General features: G+C 38.4%; 3 protein-coding genes and 1 non-coding gene across 5 annotated transcripts; 2 read left to right on the forward strand and 2 right to left on the reverse strand.

The window, feature by feature from the left end:
- Nucleotides 1-652: 652 nt before the first annotated feature.
- LOC131329691 (WEB family protein At5g55860) lies at nucleotides 653-5,943 on the forward strand. 2 transcript variants are annotated; one of them, XM_058363002.1, is made up of 3 exons: nucleotides 653-1,095; nucleotides 2,735-2,936; nucleotides 3,883-5,943. In XM_058363002.1, the coding sequence occupies exons 2-3, from the start codon at nucleotides 2,766-2,768 to the stop codon at nucleotides 5,656-5,658; spliced, it is 1,947 nt and encodes a 648-aa protein (XP_058218985.1). In that variant the 5' UTR covers nucleotides 653-1,095; nucleotides 2,735-2,765; the 3' UTR covers nucleotides 5,659-5,943. The 2 variants fall into 2 exon arrangements, with proteins under 2 accessions (XP_058218985.1, XP_058218986.1); XM_058363003.1 differs by having other exon boundaries at nucleotides 655-1,085.
- Nucleotides 5,944-6,638: 695 nt separating this feature from the next.
- LOC131329740 (phosphatidylinositol/phosphatidylcholine transfer protein SFH9-like) lies at nucleotides 6,639-11,775 on the reverse strand. The gene is made up of 11 exons (XM_058363090.1): nucleotides 11,526-11,775; nucleotides 11,353-11,381; nucleotides 10,209-10,292; nucleotides 10,038-10,091; nucleotides 8,691-8,768; nucleotides 8,433-8,486; nucleotides 8,157-8,216; nucleotides 7,973-8,068; nucleotides 7,593-7,694; nucleotides 7,426-7,506; nucleotides 6,639-7,266 (listed from the first exon to the last, which is right to left on the reverse strand). The coding sequence occupies exons 1-11, from the start codon at nucleotides 11,578-11,580 to the stop codon at nucleotides 6,949-6,951; spliced, it is 1,011 nt and encodes a 336-aa protein (XP_058219073.1). The 5' UTR covers nucleotides 11,581-11,775; the 3' UTR covers nucleotides 6,639-6,948.
- Nucleotides 11,776-13,255: 1,480 nt separating this feature from the next.
- On the forward strand, nucleotides 13,256-13,328 carry TRNAF-GAA (transfer RNA phenylalanine (anticodon GAA)). Its single transcript has one exon. It is a non-coding gene; the product is annotated as a tRNA-Phe (tRNA).
- Nucleotides 13,329-14,844: 1,516 nt separating this feature from the next.
- Nucleotides 14,845-19,292, reverse strand: LOC131329699 (serine/threonine-protein kinase D6PK-like). Its single transcript, XM_058363018.1, has 3 exons — nucleotides 19,036-19,292; nucleotides 17,044-18,056; nucleotides 14,845-15,874 (listed from the first exon to the last, which is right to left on the reverse strand). Exons 2-3 carry the CDS (start codon nucleotides 17,904-17,906, stop codon nucleotides 15,046-15,048), a joined length of 1,692 nt encoding a protein of 563 aa, XP_058219001.1. The 5' UTR covers nucleotides 17,907-18,056; nucleotides 19,036-19,292; the 3' UTR covers nucleotides 14,845-15,045.
- Nucleotides 19,293-21,225: the final 1,933 nt, after the last annotated feature.

Raw genomic sequence — 21,225 nt, forward strand, 5'->3', positions numbered from 1 at the left:
ACTTATTTTGAAACAAGATGACTTTTTTTATACCTATTGAAAGAGTTTTGTTTTAATAAAAAGATTAACAAAAATATTAACTATTTTGATCAGAAAAAGAACAAATTTATTATGGTCGACTTAAAAATTTGAGAATTAAGAGTTTTTTGTTAGTTATTCTATAACAAATGGTAAACTTGCCACTATAAATCAGTTCTGGCTGATTCTATTACGTGTTTGGTCGAAAAGTTTTTGGTTTGGTACTGTGAAGTAAACATTCAAACCACAACAGTTTTATCTCTATTTCATATACGTGAAGGGGTTATCTGCCATCAGGAAAAACCTCAGGGGGGTCATTGATATTACCCTATCTACTTTTGTTTTCGCGTCGTTTACCCACCACACTGGTCAGAGTCCACAGACACTACTTGGACGGTGCCCCATTGCTGACCTGGCCCCCCCCCCGAGTTGAGTTTTGTTCACCCTCCACTTAAGAGGGTGAACATTACCCTCATTCCTATTGGTTGAAATGGTGTGGATCCCACCACAAAGTGATGTCATGCTTACCAAAAAGTATATTGCACGGATGAAACCTACACCATTCCAACCAATACGAGGGAGGGTAATGTTCACCCTCCTTTAAGGAGGGTGAACAAAATTGCACTCCCCCCCCCTCTCTCTCTCTCTCTCTCTGATGTCCTAACCAGCCGTCGAATTTTCAAACCCCTCTCTCTCTCTCTCTCTCTCTGAAATCTTCCTCCCAGTCCCCACCACCGTTTCGATTCTCCTCCCTTCAAACCCAGTTCATACTCCAACTTCACTTCACTAATCTCTTCTTCTTGCAAATTCGAAAAGGTCACTGGAAATTTGTATTCTTAGCGTATAGTCAATAGTCCATTTTCTTGGTAGCTGGAACAGTCTTTGGACTGTTTCTTGGTGCTAATCTCAGTTGGGTTTTGAACGATTTACCAAAAGGGTATTGTGACTTTGTTATAGAAAGAAGATAAATCAAGAATTGGTGCACGGTCAGAATTTTGGGTTTTGAATCGTAGGGTTTATGATCCCTTTGTCTCTTCGCTCTCTACTGATTAGGGGTTTTCAGTAAGGTATCATTAGGTTTGTACTTTATCCTGTTCCTGCCTTTTCATCGTCTTTTCTTGCTTTTCTCTCTCTTTACTTGTGAATATTCGGTTATTGTAAATTTGTTATTTACTACGGTATTTGTTTGATTTGACTCGTGATTTCTATGGTATCTGTGATATTCGTTCTTGATGCCATGAAAAATTGAGAATATATGATGGGATCAACTTTTCTAATGGTCATGTAGTGGGATTGGAAGTGGCATAGTCGTTGGCTAGCAACTTGTGCGATACTGCAATTAGTGGAAGATTTCGCAAGATCATCAGATATTTATATGACCCGGATAGGATTATACCACCGAAAAGACTTTCTTTCTGTTTGTTGATAAAGAGAATTTCGAACTTTTAGAGGAAACTAGAGTGAAGACATGATTCTTGCAAGAATGTGCACAGAGTGTGGAAGCATCTTTCAAAAAGATCCCAAACTACTAAAAATTCACTAGGGTGAGGATTGAGGGTGCAAGTGTGCAGTGAGAATTGAGAGTTCGAGCGAAGGATCCTAGTGGAGGATTATGTGACTAAGCTTGTAAATATTCTTATACATGTTTGATGAAAATCTTTTGGCTGGGGAAAAACGCGCTTTAAATGATTTTCCAAGAATGATGGTTGATTGGTGCAAGTAGTAGTGTCTTCTCTTTTACTATCAGGTATCTAAATATCCATGAGTGTACGAGACATAATTAACTTTGGCTGCTTAATCCAATTGTAATCTAGTTCTCTACTTTAGACTTGTGGATTATTTTCTGGTTGTTTTCAGCTATTGAGTTGCACATTATCTTGGACATTTATTTAATACAGTCTCTCCCTAGCTTTTCTAATCCATTCCACCGCTATTAATTGTTTTCCTATTGTTGTGTTGCTTCGCGCCATAGGATTTAGTCTTTGTGAGGATCACCAACTATGTAAGGCCATGTTTTGTCTGTGGTCTTTTGTTTGATTCTGTGAGCTTCGGACATCTCTGTCTTGCGAATTGGTTGCTGGAAAATTGTGCCGTTGTTCCCAAGTATCACCCTTGGCTTCCTGTTCTTACGGAGTTATTGTACCATGGTCCAATGCTTCATTAATGTGTCTAATCAAACTCATTCTTTGCAATTGTGGATGTCCTGCTACCCGTTTTTGCTTTTATCTGGCCGACCATTATGATGTTGTTACTGTTGTATCATTTTTGCCGCTTCTGCATATTGTATAGACCTGACCCTTATTCAGTAAATTCCTTTTTGCCTCCTCATTTGCCATGTGCAGTCGGGTAGGAGTTAAGGAGATCCTAAGTAACCCCGTTATATATAGTGGTTTCTTCAGTTTTTACCTTAAGGACACATAAACAATGAACATCTCTGAAAGTTTTCAGTCTGCGAGTGAAACCCAGTTCTCTATGATAATTCATATGCTTGACTGGTGTTTCTCAATTAGAACCTCTTTTACTCATTTACTCTTACCTGGGTCAACAGTTTGTGATATAAGCAAGGCTGTCTATGTTTGGCAATTTTTGGGTTGGAAGTTACCTTCTATCTGCCCTATCATTATGAGTATTGTCCACTCAGATTTATCCTTATGTATGTATTCATTCTTCTCTAGATTAGCTCGAAAATCAAATGTTTTGTCTTCTTTATCGACAGGTGGCGATTAGGTAATAATAAATAAAGCACTATGGGAGCAAAAGACCGTCAAAATGCTACCGACTCTCCTAAAGCGGAAGTAGGAGAGATAGACACCAGGGCACCATTTCAATCTGTCAAGGATGCTGTCAATTTGTTTGGTGAAGGCGCTTTTTCAGGGGAAAAACCTGCAATCAAGAAGACAAAGCCACATTCTGCGGAGGTATTATGAATCTATGATACCTTTGCTGTACTTGTATAGAAACATATTCATATCACTTACAGTATTTTTCTTCTTTTGTGGGGGTAATATAATTGTACCATAATAACAAGCCTAAAATGGATACATGCATGCATTTAGTGACAATCCAGTCTCTGGATACAGTAGGACCTTGTACTAAATTCAGATCCGAATGATGTGGCTTTGAAAGTTTTGAAATACAGTACAAGTATACAACAGATATTGGTTTCCATCTTATCGCTAGGTGAATAGTAGACAGTTGCAAGCGTAGATTCTGTCTTATTAGCGCAATAATATTTCTTGTAGTACCATTGCTTCGGCAAGTACTATGATTCTAATTCTTCTTTTTATTTTTGTGGGATTTTGTGCCCAAAGAGATGTATTCGTTAGTCACCTATTCACTTATTGTGGCATGAACCAAACCATGCTACTCATTCAATTGCAAAATTTTCTTTTCTACTTGCAATTTTGGTAACATTGTTTGCTTTCAATGCTACAAAATGGCAAAGCTTTTATGGCATGGGAAATTCCATTTGGGATCGATTGTTTTCGTTTTTGATTGGCCTGGAGGGATTGATTGTTCTGGAAACTCTGTTGTCTTAATATTGATCTAGATTTGGTGAATGAATAAGGAGCTCATAAATTTCATGGAGGATGTTATTGATGGAATTGTACTTAGCTTGACCTTTTTGCAAACCTAGTACTAGTTTGATAAAGGTTGGTGTTAATACCATGCAGTCATGCACGAAGTGTCAGCATTTACTCTTGCAGCTTCAATTTTCTTACTTAATCCGATTCTTCTTTTCTCGAGACACCAATAAATTGCGTTGTGGCTTCATTTGTCCCTTCGATTGATGATGCTGGTGTTAAATACAGAGGGGGTAGTAACTTACGATTAGCTTATAATTGTTTATCTGATCTGCTGCAGAGGGTATTAGCAAAAGAAACACAGCTTCACTTGGCTCAGAAAGAGTTAAATAAGCTCAAGGAACAACTGCAGAATGCTGAAGCTACAAAAGCTCAGTCACTTGAAGAGCTTGAAAAGGCTAAAAAGGCAGTTGATGAACTAACCCAGAAACTCAAAACTGTGACCAAGTCAAAGGAATCGGCAATCAAGGCAACAGAAGCTGCAAAGAACAAACTTGCAGAAGCAAACGGTGATAATTCTGTGGTAAATGATGTTGCCCAGAAACAGGACATGGAAAATAAAAGAGAGCAGTACATGACTCAAATTGCTGAACTTGATGCCGCAAAACAATTGCTGAGGCAGATGCATCAGGAGTGTAATGCGGCCATGGAAGCAAAATCTGCTGCCTTCAAGCAAGCAGCAAATGCTGAGCAAGCAGCCAAAGCAAACACGGAGAAAGCTAGTGAGGTTTCTAAGGAAATTACTGCTATACATCAGGCAATTGGGCAGGTGAAGGAAGCAACGATTTTAGTCCAGAAGGATCAAGAAAAGATATTTGCTGAAAAGGAAGTTCAGAAACAGTCGTATAAAGCTACCCTTGAAGACTCGGCAAAGAAATTGCTTGCTTTGAAGAAAGAGATCGATCCTGAAGTCGCGAAAAATCTCGAGTCTCAGCTGGCTGAGACGGTGAATGAGATTGGATCCCTCAAAAAAGAAACGGAAAATGCGAAGGCTTCGGATCTTGATTCTGTTAGAACAGTCACTTTAGAACTGGATGATGCTAAGGAGTCGCTTCACAAGGTTGTTGAAGAGGAAAGCTCCCTTAGAACCTTGGTGGAGTCCCTTAAGCTAGAGCTGGAGAATGTGAAAAGAGAGCATTTGGAACTAAAGGAGAAGGAAGCGGAAACAGAATCCATTGCTGGCAATCTGCACGTGAAGCTCCGGAAAAGCAAGTCTGAGCTTGAAGCAGCCATCTTAGAAGAATCTAAAGTGAGAGGAGCTTCTGAAGAAATGATATCAACACTCCACCAATTATCATCAGAAAATGAAAACGCTAGATTGGAAGCGGAAGAGATGAAAAAGAAAGCTGAAGAATTAAAGAAGGAAGCAGAGGCCACCAGAATAACGCTCAAGGAGGCAGAGGATGTTCTAAAAGTAGCACTGGAAGAATCTGAGGAAGCAAAAGTGGCTGAGGCAAGCGCGCTTGATCAGATCAGAATTTTGTCTGAGAGAACTCATGCGGCGCGTGCCTCGACCTCTGAATCTGGGGCACACATTACAATCTCGAGGGATGAGTTTGAGGCATTGAGCCGTAAAGTAGAGGAATCGGAAAAACTATCGGAAATGAAAGTGGCGGCTGCAGTAGCTCAGGTGGAAGCTGTGAAAGCTAGTGAACATGAGGCACTAAAGAGGATGGAGGCGACTCAGAAGGAGATTGAGGATATGAAAGCTGCGACTCAGGACGCGCTGAAGAAGGCGGAGATGGCGGAGGCCGCCAAGAAGGCCGTGGAGGGAGAGCTCCGGAGGTGGCGCGACCGGGAGCTGAAGAAGGCAGCTGATGCCGCTTCTCGGATTCTTGCTGAGACAGAGATGTCAACAGAATCTTCCCCACGCCATTACCGAATTCAGAAGCAGAACCTGCCTGAGAAAGTTGTAGCAGCCCAAAAGCTAGATAAGGAGAACATTTCAGTATCTAAGAAAGGGCTTTTACCTAGTTTCAGTGGCATCTTTCACAGGAAAAAGAATCAGATTGAGGGTGGATCGCCATCTTATCTACCTGGTGAGAAGCCGTTTTGAGACGTGTTTTCGCTTTAGTATTTTTTGTGCAAGTGAGAATGGTTGAGAGATAAACGTTTATACCTTGGTATTTGTATATTTGGTGTTATTTCGTTTTTTTCGTTAGGCGTTTTAAATGTGAAAGATGGAATTTGGAAGCAGTGGTGTGGTTGGGGTTTAGGAAGAGCGACTTTGAATGATGTAGCAACAAGCTAGAACAATTTGCTTTGGAGATTTCAGCACAAGAAACTGGCTTTGAATGGTCTAGCAACACCCTATAACAATTTGCTTGGAGATTTCAGGACATATGATCTGTTTTGTTTTCTCAGGAGTTACTTTGGTGCTGCTGTTTTACATGTGCTTCTATTTTCAGTGCATTCTTCTTGATTCCTCAAACGATGCTTCAAGGAATACCCAGTAGGGCCAACAGCAGCACATGCATCATTGAACTTCAATGTTAGCCTCTTTAAAATTGTAGTAGTACATTTCCAACTAATATGGATCATGATAACCCAAAAAAACCTACTCCAATTTGCTTCATAAACATGGTAGAGGAGTCCAGGTGCAGGCAAGAATCGAATGCATCGAATTCCTCACCTGGTCAGCAAGCCAATTCTGTTGGTTGACGAAATGTTGGTTGATCGAAATTTGTCATTTCTGCGATCAATGGTGCGTTCGAGTGACAAGATGTTTATCCTCTTGAAAATTCATTTGCGTTAATGAGTGACGAAGTTTATCCTCTTCAAAATTCTTAAACTAAATTAACCAGGGATCATTGTGTAAAAACTAAACTCAGACTACCAACAAATCGACTCGACAAACTCACTACTGAAAAACGTTATCTGGGTTATACGACTCACTGTTCATTCTTGACTCTGTTGCACCAAACACACAAAACCGTCTCTAACAGGATCTCAAATGCGCCCCCAAAACAGCTCTCTCTCTCTCTCTCATTATCAAAACCTTCAATGGAAAGAAATAGAAAGTATGAACCTCTGACATTCATAAATCCATTAACATTGCTGCCAACTGTTGTCTCCGTCTCAGACGGTTGTAAAAAGCGAACAAATTCATGTTTGAGTCCGTCATGTTCTGGTCATCAATACAATTGTATACCCGTGAATGGTAATGCCAAAGCTACATGCAACCAGCTTTTCTGCTACCAAATCTGCAGTGAGCTGATGCAAGGAATTGCTATGTCATCCCTAAATTAATACCCTCGTTCAATGCAAGTTATTGTAAGTAATCAACGAACTGTTGTACTACTACATATCACCTGAGCCCTTAAAAAGGCTCGTCTTCCTCGAGCTTTCAGTCACCATTCATTCTATGGTTGCTGTTGGACTTGGAAAGCCCATTCTGATGATCCTCAAGCCTTTGAAACTCGGATTCTATGGTTTCGGCAATTTTGGCATCTTCAGGGTCTGGTTCAGGGAAATCCACATGGACTGAACCTTGTCTAATTGGTGCCTCTACAAGCGCAGCTTGCTGCTTGATGTAACGATAGAGCTGTTGATGGAAAACATGGTCCAAGGAGAAACAATTATCTGTCATTCCGTTACCAGAATGCCGAGCTGATCCAGACCCTTCTCTTCTACAAAAATGCGGGAGAGATGCATAATCCATTATCTGCATTCAAGTAGCAAATCAAGTGTCAAAGGTTTGGTGTACAGCAATAAAAGAAGGTTCAGAATCATTGCTGCAACATCAGACAGTTGTAGAACAAATGATGTTTAAGAATAAAGTTGTATAGAAACTGAGAAAGAAGCACGGTGAAAGTTTTTATACCGCCAATAACTCGTCTCTACCAGAACCTGGCAGCACCTGAACTCTGTTCCTGGTTCTCTGATGCAAAAGAGGCCTAACAACCTGCCAAAACACACACCTCTTAGGATTTCCATAAGAGAAAATCATCCTGTTTTACATGTTTCGTCAGAGATGAAGATAAAGCAAACCTTCCAGCATGCTGAAAATATGTATGGTGCATTAACAACGTAATATGTATCCGTCTTCTCGGGATAGTTGAGGTCATCGATGGTCGATATGACAGTCAATAGCTGAAACAAACATAGAACATGAAGATGGTTCCCAATAAACAAACTACATGAAATAAGCTGTGTATGTGAAATCAAAAGAAAGACAGGAATCACATTAATTTCAGGCCATCAAATAACTCCTATAAATCATAGTGGAATAGAAAATATTACATCCATTTCACTAATAAATGTTAACATTTAACGAGAGCAGCGGAGAGTTGATCAGGAAGTTTCAAAGACAAATGAGGAAATTGCGACACGACTATAGGTTAGGCTTAACATGCAATCCAAAACGATACCTTAACTTGGTTGAGTGCTGAAAGCTTTAGCCCAGTCATGTCCAGAACCTTCACACAGGTACCAATATGCCGTCCAAACTTCTTTGTTGCGGCGGGCTGTAACCAAACAATAGTTAGGTAAAACGGAAGCTAAAAATGAGATTATATGGTTAACCATTCCCATATCTGCTGGAATCATACTGACCAATATAACACGGTCCCTGTATTCATTCATTTGGATGTGGGACTGAACATAGTAGTGAACCTAGAATGGAAAAAGAATTAAACATCAGTATGAACAAAATGATTGAACCCAGCTCCAAGTGGAATTTTCATGCTTGGTTCACTTCATGCATTAGTGTAACATTATGTCCCGTCGATAAAAGTTCGGGTGCATTGACCCCCAAGTAGCTTGAAAAAAAATATTAATTGTTGATGATGCTGAAGCTCGTATCAAAATGAAGAAATATTGGGTTCTTACGGATGCTTTGTCAAACGTGCTGAGCCCTACACCAACAGCGATGACTGGAAGACCCTGGAAATGATTACAAGGGGAAAGAAGGACTGAGTAACAGCAAATCATTACCAAACTGCAATCTTTCTCGGTTATTAAAATCTTGTTTCCACAATGATCAACTTCACCAGACTGGTGAGGCAAAACAAAATCCAAGTCCTGAAACCGATTCGTGTAAACACAAATTTCAAGCACCCAAAGGAAACCATCAATACAGACTAGTACCTCTTTTGAGTAACCTGACATTCCTATTAGCTGTGAATCCCGAACTGCTCTGTACAAATCACTAGGAACGATTGGTTTCTGCATAACGCACCAATTAAAGTCAATGATGAAGCACATCATTAATGACCTAGTGAGATATATCAACATTGTTTAACCTATTCTGAACTTCCAGAACCTTCTAAATGAATAACATTATCATTGTTCTAAATTGTGACGAGTTGATAAGGCATGACAGTTTTCAGCTTTGACGCAAGTGAATATAACTTCCATGAATAATCGAGGTACAAGAATTAGAGTTCAAAGCACAAGAACTTTGATACCTTGGTGGCCAGGGCTTATATCTTACTTTCTTTGGCTTCTAGCCTATACTTAGTCACTTAGGGATGTAAGGAAAACCGACAAACCTTAGTTGCACGAAGCGAGAGCAGGAGAGGGGAGCAGGGGAATATAGAAGCTCCCAAGGTTGGGAGCATGAAGGAATGTGTACATCTATTACAAAAATAATGTAGTATAGAATATACACTTTAAAAGTACAATCATTTTGGGGAGTAAAAATATAGGTCAAGCCTACCATAAGTGTAAGAAATGGGCTAGTGTTACAATAGACGGTTTTCTTTTCAAGATATCATGACATGGGCTAGATATATGAGTTCATCAAAGATCAATTAATAAAGCAAAAGGATAAATCCCTGTTTTCCTGTACAAGGATCCTACAAAAGCTCTCATCTTCATAAGGAGCGTGCTCCCATCCCAAAGGGCGCAGGCTCCCGTCAAGCTCCTTAGTTGGGAGTCTAGGAGCACACTCCTAATCACTTTAAGAGCTCCCTACTAAGCACCAAACCAAATCGAACCGGTGAATTGTGGTTGATTTTTAATTAGTTTTGGTCAATTTGGTTGTCAAAAGCTACAAAAATTGGTTTTTTGTTTGGTTTATGTTTAAAGATTTGTACACCGAACCGATTCTTTTGTGTTACTTTCATAGCATCTAGTATTATATATTCATATCTTAGTTTCCCTTCACATACTTATGATTACATAGAGATGGAAGAATGTTATACTCTCATTTTTTCTTTGTACTGCACTAGATTAGAGTTTCATTAAAATAATAGTTGCTATTTTTCCTTCCCCCTTTTAACATTGCAATTGAACTTATTGGTACCGAACTTTTGAGTACCAAAACAATCAGAGCATTTCGGTTTGGTTTGTTAGAATTCTCGGTCGGGTTTGGTTTGTGAAACTAGAAAACCATATAATTGGCTTGTTGTAAAAATATGAACACCAACCAAACGGAGGAAAAATGAATAATGAGCTATGGAAGTTGGTTTTCAGATAAAAATAAAAACTCACCGCCAATATATTGTCAATCTCATTTTGTATCCTCCAGTTTAAGCAGTCAACCATCTGCAACAGTTACATAATAATTGGTGAGCAATGGAGATGCATTCATAGAAGTGGTTCTAAAGGATTTTTTATTTTTATTTTGGTCATAGTATTCATTTGAAATGAACAGCATCTAACCATTTTATGGGCTTTGGAAACATTCCCATCCCTTGCTTTGAGAAACCGCACCAGAGTTTCAGTTGGATATCCTTGATGTATAGTCTGTAAAATGTAAGTTAAGACAAAACTCAATTTTATTGTTCTATTTGTTCAATGCAATAATGCAAGATAAGTTTTACAACTACTGCGTGTTCATCTGATAAAAAAGATTGAATTCTTCCTCCCATTTCTCAATACATTAACGAGTTATAGTTTCGAACCTATGCAGCAGAGTGTAGGCTTTGGCCCTTAGGGACCTTTACCCTTGCCATCTCTCAGCCCAGAATGCCTTGGGACCATATTTCCAATTTATTTTCCCGAGCAAGTCAATTTGATTTTGAATCTTGAATCTATCAATTACTAAGTTGCGCTTTCCTTCGTTTTGTGGTCTCAAATCTCAGGACCAATGACATTTTCCCAGATCTGGGAAGTACAATTTTTACCACCACCTATCCTAGATTTACTTGGTCACTTCAAGTTACCAACACTCTATCAGTCTGTGAGACCTAAAATCAATAAGGGAAAAAAGCTTAAAACTGCGAACATTTGAATGAGCTAATAGAGACCCCCTTTCCATATTCAAAGGTAGCACTATGACCACTGATCCATGGAAAATTAAACAGATTTAAGAGGCCCATTAAGACTAAGAGCGATTTATTCGTCGCCTTGTCGGTACTTCCACTAAACAACCAAACACAAAAGATCGTGCATTTCGCAGCAGTGTGTAACCATAATCAGATATGCAATCCAGATCTAAGAATTTAGGATACATACATCACATAGACCTAAATTTCAATGTTTACCCAACAAACTAATCGGAAAAAAAAAGATTAGTACAAAATAGCAATAGGATTTACCATTTATATTATACTTTCTTTTTTATAAGTAAATAATATACACCAGCATAGTCAGTATACGTAAACCCACATACAGAAAATTCAAGACTAAAGAGAGGAGATCAGACCCAAGATCAAGAGTAGCTCTAGATGCCCAGATCACCACCTCACAAATTTAGTTTTAATAAATAACAGATCTGACCCATACCATACGTATATCTACATGGGTATCTCTTAATGTGCATCATGTACACTACATCCACATAGAGAGAGATAGGAATGAGTACCTTGAAGGTAATCCTAAGTGGCTCATCAACTGCAACAACCACAAAGAAAAAAGGAGTAAATATTACAAGGGTTCTGAAGATCAACAAGACAAAAAGTTGTATCTTTTTTGCTTTTTCTTTGCTGTGGATCGAATCAAAGAAAGTGAAGAGTGGGTTATGACTGAGGAACTCACTCTGTTCAATCAATGTCTGAAACTGCTTGATCATGTCTTCAGTTATGATATCCATATTTTGCGCACAGTAAAAATTGCCAGGGAGCTCAAACCCAGAATTTGAATTTCTGATCTGGTATCCCCTTCCGCGAAATTCTAGAGAGAGAAGGTGAATGGGGAGTTAAATGGGTATGTGGCCCCTTATTGAGAAAGATCAACGATTATTGCTTTGACTCTAAGGTGAGCTCTGCTTTATAGCGGATTTATAGGACCGAAAATTCCAAGAACAGGGGGACCAACGATAATTACGAAACCTTCGGTTGTTTGTGTTCCAAATTGTGTAAAAAGTACTCCATTTTTTAAAAAATAAGGTAATTTTAAGTTTAAAAATTATGTATTTATGTAAATAATTTTTTAATTTAATAGATTTTATTGAGATCTTTTATACGGTAAAAAAAAAATTTAAAAATTATTTTTATTTTTATTATATTTGAATTTAAAAAAATTTTAAAAAAAAAGGTAAACTGAAACGGGACCTAAATATTTTACCTGCAAGAAACCTAATCAATCATAGTACTGTAGTACAGTAATTCATAATCTAGACTAGAGTTACCGGAAGAAAAGGAATGTACGGTCAACTCATGTGGCAATGTTTAGCTTTCTAAAAAAATTGGTAATTGATTTTTAAAAAAAAATTCAAAAGGCATACTTCTTGTCTTATTGTGATATGAATTTATAAAATTTCATCTTTTATTTATAAACTCTTTTCATAAATGGAAGAACAAAATTGTAAAGTCACGTTACAATAAGTCAAAAAGGGAGTACGATTATAAAGAATGCAAGTGTAAAAATCATTAACTTAAAAATTCTTGAGGCAACTTTCTAAAAAATTTAACATGTTCAATTAGCAGAAGGAGAACTGTGAATGGAAATAACTTTCTTGAACTACTTTTCTGATAAGTGAACGAAACCAAGGTTAATTAGGCTTTCTTAGAGCAAAAGTCTTGTAGCCTTCGAAATAACAAAAAGTCTACGAACATAAATTTAAAACACAACTCAAATGCCTGTGGACCCATATGCATCGAACGGCTTCAAACTCGATTGTGTCCTAGGGTTGTGTTTTCAAGCACAACAGACTCATAAAAGTAATGTAGGAAAAGAATATGAGAAACTTTTATTAATTACTAGTACTAACAACAGTTAACACAATTTGACTGTATCCGTTCATCATCAATTTTATGGAGTACCTATCACCCAACTTTATTCTAGAATGGCTATCAGTCCTCGCCCATACTAGAATCCGCAGTAACATAGTATTAGACTTTGGACTTGTTTGTAATAGTTGTGAATACAAATTTTAAATTTTAGTTTCAGATTTTACTGCAAATTAGATTCTAGAATCCAGTAGAAGTTGAGAAATTTGTTTGTTACGGTTGCGAGATAATGAGAATTTCATTTTTTTTTTTTTGGAGAAATTGTGTTGCAGAATCCCAAAAGCTACCCAAACTCAGTTTTGAGATTTTGAGAATTTCATTCTTTTTTTTTTAGCTTTTCAGAATCTGCAAAATTCGAGAGTCTATTACTTAGAATTTTTGGCAAACACTTTAAACTGATTTGCGAAAATAATTTATTGCAAACACCCACTTTAATTGTCATTATTGGGGAGGTTAATTCATTATTCATCTTAGCCACGAAGAGGTTGCACTTATGAATTAAGTTAAAATACTAAAGACTCGAAGATGCACGCATAAGCGGGGATAGCTCAGTTGGGAGAGCGTCAGACTGAAGATCTGAAGGTCGCGTGTTCGATCCACGCTCACCGCATTTCTGTTTTTCCAGAGCCTAAACGAACAGGGCCTAAATCCTGCATAGCCTCCTTTTTTTTGAGCAAAATAAACGTACGAGATAAAGCTAAAATGTCCCATAACACGAGTTTAACATATTAGTACATATTAGCATTAGCTATACGAGACGAGTAGGACACCAATTGAAGACAATCCGCGGAAACTTCGACGCGACTCCATCCCTTGCCTCTTGCCCATTCCAGAGCCTTCAAAACCGCAGCTGCTTCCACCATGAGCGCCGAATACGCACGCACCTTGAGTACTGCTCTATCTCTGTGAACAAACCCATTCCTACCTAACTTTTTCCACCCCTCAAAACCACAACTAGCTGTCAAAGAACCAAACTTGGAAGAGTAAGCTAAAAATACCCCGACTTAACCGTATCCTGCCCATCGTTCCCAACAAAGCTCATCCTCCCTTCTCTCCCTAGGCAAATGGATATCCAAAATTCTGGCTATAACAGCATCAGGAAACAGCACACAGCACCCGAGTAAGAGCTCCCCTCCAAGAAAGCTGATCCCAATCAATGAGGTCCTTGACTTTAAAATTATTAACCCCCACTGGTAGGGATTTATTTGAACATTTCCTTAGGTTGTTGATCAGTGGCATAATTAGCTTTGTTTCAACTACCAAGCCCATCCAGGGAACAGGTTATATTCAATGACATCAAGCAAATTGTTGTGCACAACTTCTTCTTTTTTTCTCAAATATATATGGATCAATTGGTTGTGCATATTTAGTTGAAGAAGTCAAATAAATGGTTTGATTTTCTACGATTCCTCGAGGCCTTTCCAAGACCCAGAGAGTTAGTATAATCGATCCTCGTACTTCACATCCCATGATTTCCAACAATTAGATGCAGTATTTCATCATGTCATTGGAATTGTTGCATGGATTTGCATTACCACCGTTTAATAGCACTGTAGAATTTGGCCAAACCCACTTCGCACAAGCTTAAGCCAGATGGTAAACAGCTCAAGCTCAGTTATCTTGGATCCGCTCGATTTTATTTAGTGAAAAATAGACGAAGAAGAAGAGAGGAGTTCAAAAGTGCATGGCATAACTATAGTGATCCTCACCTCTCTGTCCCGCAGCACTATGCACAATATCTTGCTCTTATCGCGCTTGGCTTTTGCATGTGAAGGCAACTATGGAACGGTATTTTTTCAGGTCCTTTCGAGTAGTTTATGTTGTGGTCTACTGATTTGTTTTGTGTCAAAGTCATTTATCCTTCTTGTACCTTTTTCTTTTATTATCAACGTAAGTTCTCGCATTTTCTGAAACAAAAAAACAAAAAAAACAGAGCATGTACTATATAACCTTAGTACAATCCCATGTTTTGGCCAGGATAAGCTTGAACCCTTTAACATCCTCCATTTCAACTTTTCAGCTCCATTTGGCTTGTTAAACTTCCATCTAACTTGGCCAGGAAGTTAGAATCAAAATGCTGCATATGATAAATGATCTATCCAGACTATATTATGCATTGGAAACTGTTTAATGACAACTTGAAACGTATTACCAGTCTTATTATATACATAAAAAAGTACGTACAAACACAACAATTTATACAACATTGCGTATAGCATGTTAATGTGGCAACTCATTCGTTGGCAATTGGACGGATTCTTATTTTGCAAGCACTTACAGCTTTCCATGAGGAAGAAAACAAGTAGCAAATCAAGTCTGGAATCTACTTAAAAGAAATCGATTTCAAGATAATCGTTGGAGCCTTTCTCATCATGGTTACCATCAATACCGGCCTTTTTGCTGGACACCGTTGGGGCAAGAATCCGTTCAATCTCAACCGGATTTGGAATCTGGGGTGGGCTTGCGCAACGAATCAAAGCCCAATTCACACCTTCAAAGAAAGGGTGCTGTTTTATTTCTGTTGCGCCTCTTTTGTATGCCAACCTCTTCTTGGGATCTTTCACTAACAAACCCCTTATCAGATCCCTTGCTGCAGAACTGATAACAGGTGACTCGAACCGAACCGGCTGACCAACAACGTTACACAGTGTGGCACGATTCCCGGACCCTTTAAAAGGAGTTTTACCAATCAATAATTCATACAAAAAAATACCTAAAGTCCACCAATCCACTGCACTACCATGACCTTCACCTTTTATGATTTCAGGTGCCAGGTATTCATGGGTCCCGACAAACGACATTGAGCGGGCCCCTGTTGGCTCAGCTATGAGCTCCACCGGGGCGACTTGGTTTCCCACTTCGTTCTTTGGTTTTCGCTCTTTATTGGATTTATTAAGAATGCGAGGGAAGAAACATGCTGGGGTTACTGCACAAGACGGTTCGATGCAAGCAGGTTGGAAACAATAAGTTCCAGGCCTAGCTGATGCAGACCTGACAATTCTTGGGCGGCTCGTGCATCGGAGAGAGAGGTCAAAGTCGGAAAGCATTATGTGTCCATCTTCCCTCACAAGGACGTTTTCAGGCTTAAGATCGCGATAGACAATGCCAAGCATGTGGAGGTATTCAAGAGCAAGGAGAACCTCTGCTACATAAAACCTGCATATGGAAATTCATAAGTTCGATGACAATAAAAGGTGAACATAAAACAAAATTACCTCAAGAGAACAGAAGACTAGTGTTCTTTCAATATTTACGTGATGTGATAACCGAAGAAGGTAAACCAGTAACAACTTAGTTTTGCACTCAGCATTCCTCTCTCCACTATTCTCCCCAGTTTCTTACTCTCATTCCTCTAGTTTCAACATGCCCAACTCCTTACAACATGGCACGAGTCAGTTATTTGGCGTGTCCACAATTTCCATCCAGGCGAGGGTGGAAGTAAAAAGGTCGCTGCAGCGCTGCCCCATTGCGTTCATCCCTGTTAATTAAACTGTTCTACCTTAAGTTACTATTAGGAGTCTTCAACACAATGCTCGCATCTCCTTGTCGATGTTTTCAGTGAAAAAGGATACCAGCATTTCCGTTTTCCAGACATGGAATATCCTGTTACAAGAACCTTCCCATGGCACGCACGAAGTCATATTAAGAATTTTAGATACATTTTCTTTCTAAGTTGTAACAGTATTCTTTCTAAGTTGTTAGATAGATTTTCTTTCTATTAACTTAGCAGCACAGAATGCGAAGAATTATCAAGAACAAGAGACACAAGATTTGTACATGGTTCTCTAACTGTGTAGTCAATACATCCACGGCTCACACCAGTTTCACTATGTCGAATGAAGAGAGTACAAGTTACATTGGCTATTGCGTATAGCAAGTATTTATAAGCTTGAGTTTACATCACCACCTGTCTAGATTTTAGAGGCACTATCCAAAACGAATCAGGCTTTGCAAGCCCAATACAGTCAATCAAATCAAGGCATTATTTTCCACCTCTATCTATAGGATTGACTTCAAAAACCTTGGAACAAATGGGGACCACAAAATTAACAGTTTGTTATGCTTTAATACCGAGCAACCCTCGTTAGCATACATACTTTCAACATTCAGTAAAATACAGGTTGCAGATGGTTAACATGCAATTAATAGCACAGATACTCTAGAAACAATGGTAAGATAACAAACAATCTATTGATGTCATAAAGAGCATAAAAAACAGTAGGCAAACATTCTACCAAAGCATGCACCCATACTATCTCAAAGAGTTGCTGATAGAATATGAGATATTAACCATATTGAGATTAGAAGAGGAACAAGTCTCATACCTAACAGCTTCTTCGGGAAATCGCTTTCCTGGTTGCTTCTGCCGGAGTACATGCAAGTCACCTCCTGGGCAAAACTCCATTACCAAGCACGAGACTTTTTCAGTCTCAAAATGACTATATAATGTTGGAAGGAAGGGATGATCCAAGGACTCTAGTATTTCTCTTTCTGTCTGAGCGTGAATCAGCTTCTTCTGGGTATCTAGTGATTTTTTGTCTATAACCTTCATGGCAAAGAAGCACTTCGTCCCTCTCAACTCTGAAAGATAGACACTTCCCATATCCCCCCGTCCCAACTTCTTCAGCGATCTGAAATGGCTCAAACCCAAAGCACCGTCTTTTTCTTGGAAAACTTGAATGGCTTCCCATCTTGAGTCGTTTGCCTTGTGGGGTTTGCTAACACTTCTTCTAAAACTGCTAAAACTACTATCAAAACTTATATCACTGCTTGAGCTACCCATGCACGTGCTGCTCTGCTCACTCTCAACAAAATCAGCTTGACTGCTAATTTTAGCAATCCCACTAGCATATTCAAGGCTACTGGACCGATCACTTACTTTAGTTGAAGGTGACCTATCCTTTATATACCCATGTTCTGATTCTTTCTTTTCTTGATAAGTTCCACATTCAAGTAAACCCCCAGTGTCGGTAACCGTAGGACTTAGATTTGTTGGTATTTGTTCCAAATCAACCAAAGCTAAGCTTGAATCTGTTTGATCAGCTAAAGCATTGGTAATCCACCGTCGTTGAGAATCCATTGATTTGTACTCTGTTGCATCAAGCTGTGATTTACTTGCATTCAAATTTGAAACGTGCAAAGGTGTAGGCCGATAAGAATTTCCTTCTAATATTCTTTTACCAACCATTTTCCTTTGCTTAGCACAAGATTTTGTGGCTATTAAGGAAAGGACAAATGCGTGAAGTTAATACTCGTTACTGAGCCAAATACACTGCTCTCTTTGTTTTTCAGTTCAATGTTTTTCATCACCAACTCTAACAACACAGATAAGAGGCATCTGCAGCAATAAAGTCAAAAGTTCATGTAAGTTCAAATAGAAGGATACATGCCAAGTCTCAGATATCACGTTTGAATCAAGGAAAAGTATACACACCCGATGCTAAATAGTTACTACATGAATCCAAACATTTCAATTTCATTCTTTCTTCTTCTTTCTTTTTTGTCTTTTTCACTATCCGAAAATCCAGGGACAAAGTCATAAATCCAGATGTACACAGCATCACCAGTGAACCAGATAGATCTACAAGGTATCCTGCTCATAAGAAGCCTAAGGTACTGAAATCTCTGCTCAAATGAGTTGAACATTCTACATATAATTAAGAAGGAAAAAGGTTCGATGTAGAACAAGTTACTACTCGGAGTCATACACCCAATTCGTTGATTGGAATGGGGTCTTCATAGGGTACGTATATAACTTTTATCAAGGTTTTATGCATAGGTTAAATGCTACACTTGCTCCTTGGTCCTTATAAGGAGGTAGCTAGAGACCAAAGTTTTTACCCGGACAGTTTGGGTGCTTTCCTTTCATACTTTGTGGAGATATATTATTTTGGTATTTGAGCATACAGATGGTTTGTGGCTCACAGGGAAAGCTCTAAAGGCACACAAAACTTCCAGGATGATCCTTGCATCTCAGGAGTGGACGTCAATCAACCTGGTGCAAGAGGGACGTATCTTCCATATATATAAGGAGAAAACTTTACGCGTGCCTTGATTAACATGTTTGCATATTGTTCATGTTGTGTAGTTGTCTCCAATTATTTAAGTTTTGAGAAGTTCTAACGAATTTTTCCGACAAAAATGGCCGATGAAAATCGCGGCTCTCTTGAGCACAGTCGACCCACCTGTTCTGATAGAGACCCTACCAAAGGATCTAAAACCCCACAAATGCTAAAAAACAAAGTATATACCATGGAGCAGCAAACCCAAAAGCAAATCGCAGAACCAGTTCAAAAGCCAATAAAAAGGATGAGTACCTGAAGTTGCAAAGATCGGGACTCTAGATTATGCAGGGAAAGCTTGCTCGAAAGGTCACAGGTCCAATCCCACAAAGGCCAAAAGTTCTAAACTTGGAACCACTCGAGCGGTCGTCAATTGCAAGGACAAGAGCACTACTGTGGGGAGAGATGGAGGAGTGAAAACTGTGGAGAAATAAGAGGAAAGGAAGACAAGCTTTGAGAGTGAGTCGGTTGCCTGTCAGTTATAGAGAGAGAGAGAGAGAGAGAGAGAGAGAGAGAGAGGAGAATATAGATGGGTCAAAGTTAAATACGGTGTCGTTGGAGCACTGGAGAACATATGTTCAAATTTTTGGGTGCACCCATGTACCATGTTTTTTCAGCTGCATAATCACGTGAGAGAATCTCTAAACATAATCATGCGGCTGAAAATTACTTTGTACTATATGAGTATATACTAAAAAATTGGCGGAGAGGACTTGATAACCCAAATTTTTAGAGCTTAGATTGTGAATTATACATATTAAATTCCAAGCAAAATAGATTATGAATTTGTGAAAGCGTTGATGAGATATGTGATGTATGAAATATCTGTTACTATTATAAAGTGAACATTTTTCTTGGTGTGAACGACGGTTTTGAAGCCGGCTCACAGTTTTAATTTTCTAATTTTCTAAACTACTCTCTTAACTATCCAAGGAAACTACCATGAAGAGAAAACAAACATGGCAGTAATTTTCTTCTCCCTTATCCTACATAATGTATTCTATAAATATTTCTCAAACAATAATTATGTTACAAAATACATTCTGCTCATATTTACCAGATTCAAAACACATTCTGACCATAATTTAAAGAGAATAAATTCTTTATACCGCCGGGTGCATGTAAATATTTGTTTCCTCCAAATCAATTGTACTGCGCCACGTTTACATGTTTTATTAATTGAGACCACTGTTTTGACACGTGTTGCAATGCAATTGATTTGGAAAAAACAAATGTTTATACCAACGGTAAGGTGTAAAGAATTTATTCTCTAATCCAAAAAGCTAATATGGCAATGAGTAAAATGCAAAAAATAAAAAATTGAGGCTCCCAAACACTCCCTAAGGTTCTTTCTTTATAATTGTTGATTCATTTTGTGTATATACCACATATTTTATGAAGGCAACAATGAAATCATATGACAACATCGTCCATTTGTTTCCCCTTCTTTTTTTTGGTAAATAAAAAATCAATTTAGTTGACCACAGCGGAGTCGAACCCACCGTTTTCAAATAATGTATCCAGAAGAGATTGCATTATGAACAGTTCAAATTATCAAATTATTTAACTACGTCACACGATCTTGGACTTCTTCCCAACTATAGAATAGTTGCTTCCAAATAACCTATAAAAAAAATGTAAGCGAATGTGGTTTACCAAGATAGATTAAAAAAAAAAGTTGTCATATGATTTTTTTGTTTCCTCCAAATCAATTGCATTGCGCCATGTCGACATGTTTTATTAATTGAGACCATGAGTTGTTAACATGGTAAGGGCGAACTTGCGCTTGCAATATAGCAGGGTTCGATTCCCCTGGAGACAAACCATGATTTAAGTGGGGGGCCACGACGGTGGGTTGCTGTGCTAGTCTCCCCCGAGATTTGGATTGTGCAGTCGAGTCCAATAGTGGCTCGGCTGCAGGGTTGTTCCTCGGTTAAAAAAAAAAAAAAAAAAAAGGTATGATGACTTCAAGAAGATAAAATGACATTTCTACCCGAGCTCGTTCCAGTTTTAATTTGCTCATGTTATGATGCAAAATAAATCACGAAAGATTTTTTTGGAAAATTTTGACAAACACAAATCAAAGAAGAATCATTGATGAGGTACTTTGTTATGGCAACTTTGGTTAGGAACTTAGGATATTTTCTTTATAAAAACATTTTCTTTTCTTTAGTGTCGGTTGTTTTGCCATGACAATATTACCTCCTTAGTTTTGGCATTTTTCTTCTTGACTTGGATCTTTTTATTACCTACTTTTGGAATTAATTCAATCATCAATAATATTTTAGAGTTCTCACTATTTTCTTTGTGCACAACGTGTTTATCATTTTCTTGTAAATTCAAAAGCACATATTTTTTATGTCCCGATTTGTTTGTCCCCTTTTTGACTTTTACATGTTCCAAATTGACTGTCCAATTTCAAAATCAATGAATCAGATTTGGTTT

Source organism: Rhododendron vialii, chromosome 6a (genome assembly GCF_030253575.1).
Source record: "Rhododendron vialii isolate Sample 1 chromosome 6a, ASM3025357v1".
Classification (NCBI taxonomy): Eukaryota; Viridiplantae; Streptophyta; class Magnoliopsida; order Ericales; family Ericaceae; genus Rhododendron; species Rhododendron vialii.

Excerpts from the sequence above, each read along its gene's own strand:
- LOC131329691 (XM_058363002.1), top strand. The coding sequence starts at position 2,766 with ATGGGAGCAAAAGACCGTCAAAATGCTACCGACTCTCCTAAAGCGGAA. Across the intron at positions 2,937-3,882 it reads CAAAGCCACATTCTGCGGAG|AGGGTATTAGCAAAAGAAAC; the intron begins GTATTATGAATC and ends GATCTGCTGCAG.
- LOC131329740 (XM_058363090.1), bottom strand. The coding sequence starts at position 11,580 with ATGGATATCATAACTGAAGACATGATCAAGCAGTTTCAGACATTGATT. Across the intron at positions 8,769-10,037 it reads AGATTGACAATATATTGGCG|AAACCAATCGTTCCTAGTGA; the intron begins GTGAGTTTTTAT and ends TGCGTTATGCAG. Across the intron at positions 8,217-8,432 it reads GCACGTTTGACAAAGCATCC|GTTCACTACTATGTTCAGTC; the intron begins GTAAGAACCCAA and ends TTTCCATTCTAG.
- LOC131329699 (XM_058363018.1), bottom strand. The coding sequence starts at position 17,906 with ATGGTTGGTAAAAGAATATTAGAAGGAAATTCTTATCGGCCTACACCT. Across the intron at positions 15,875-17,043 it reads TTTCCCGAAGAAGCTGTTAG|GTTTTATGTAGCAGAGGTTC; the intron begins GTATGAGACTTG and ends TTCCATATGCAG.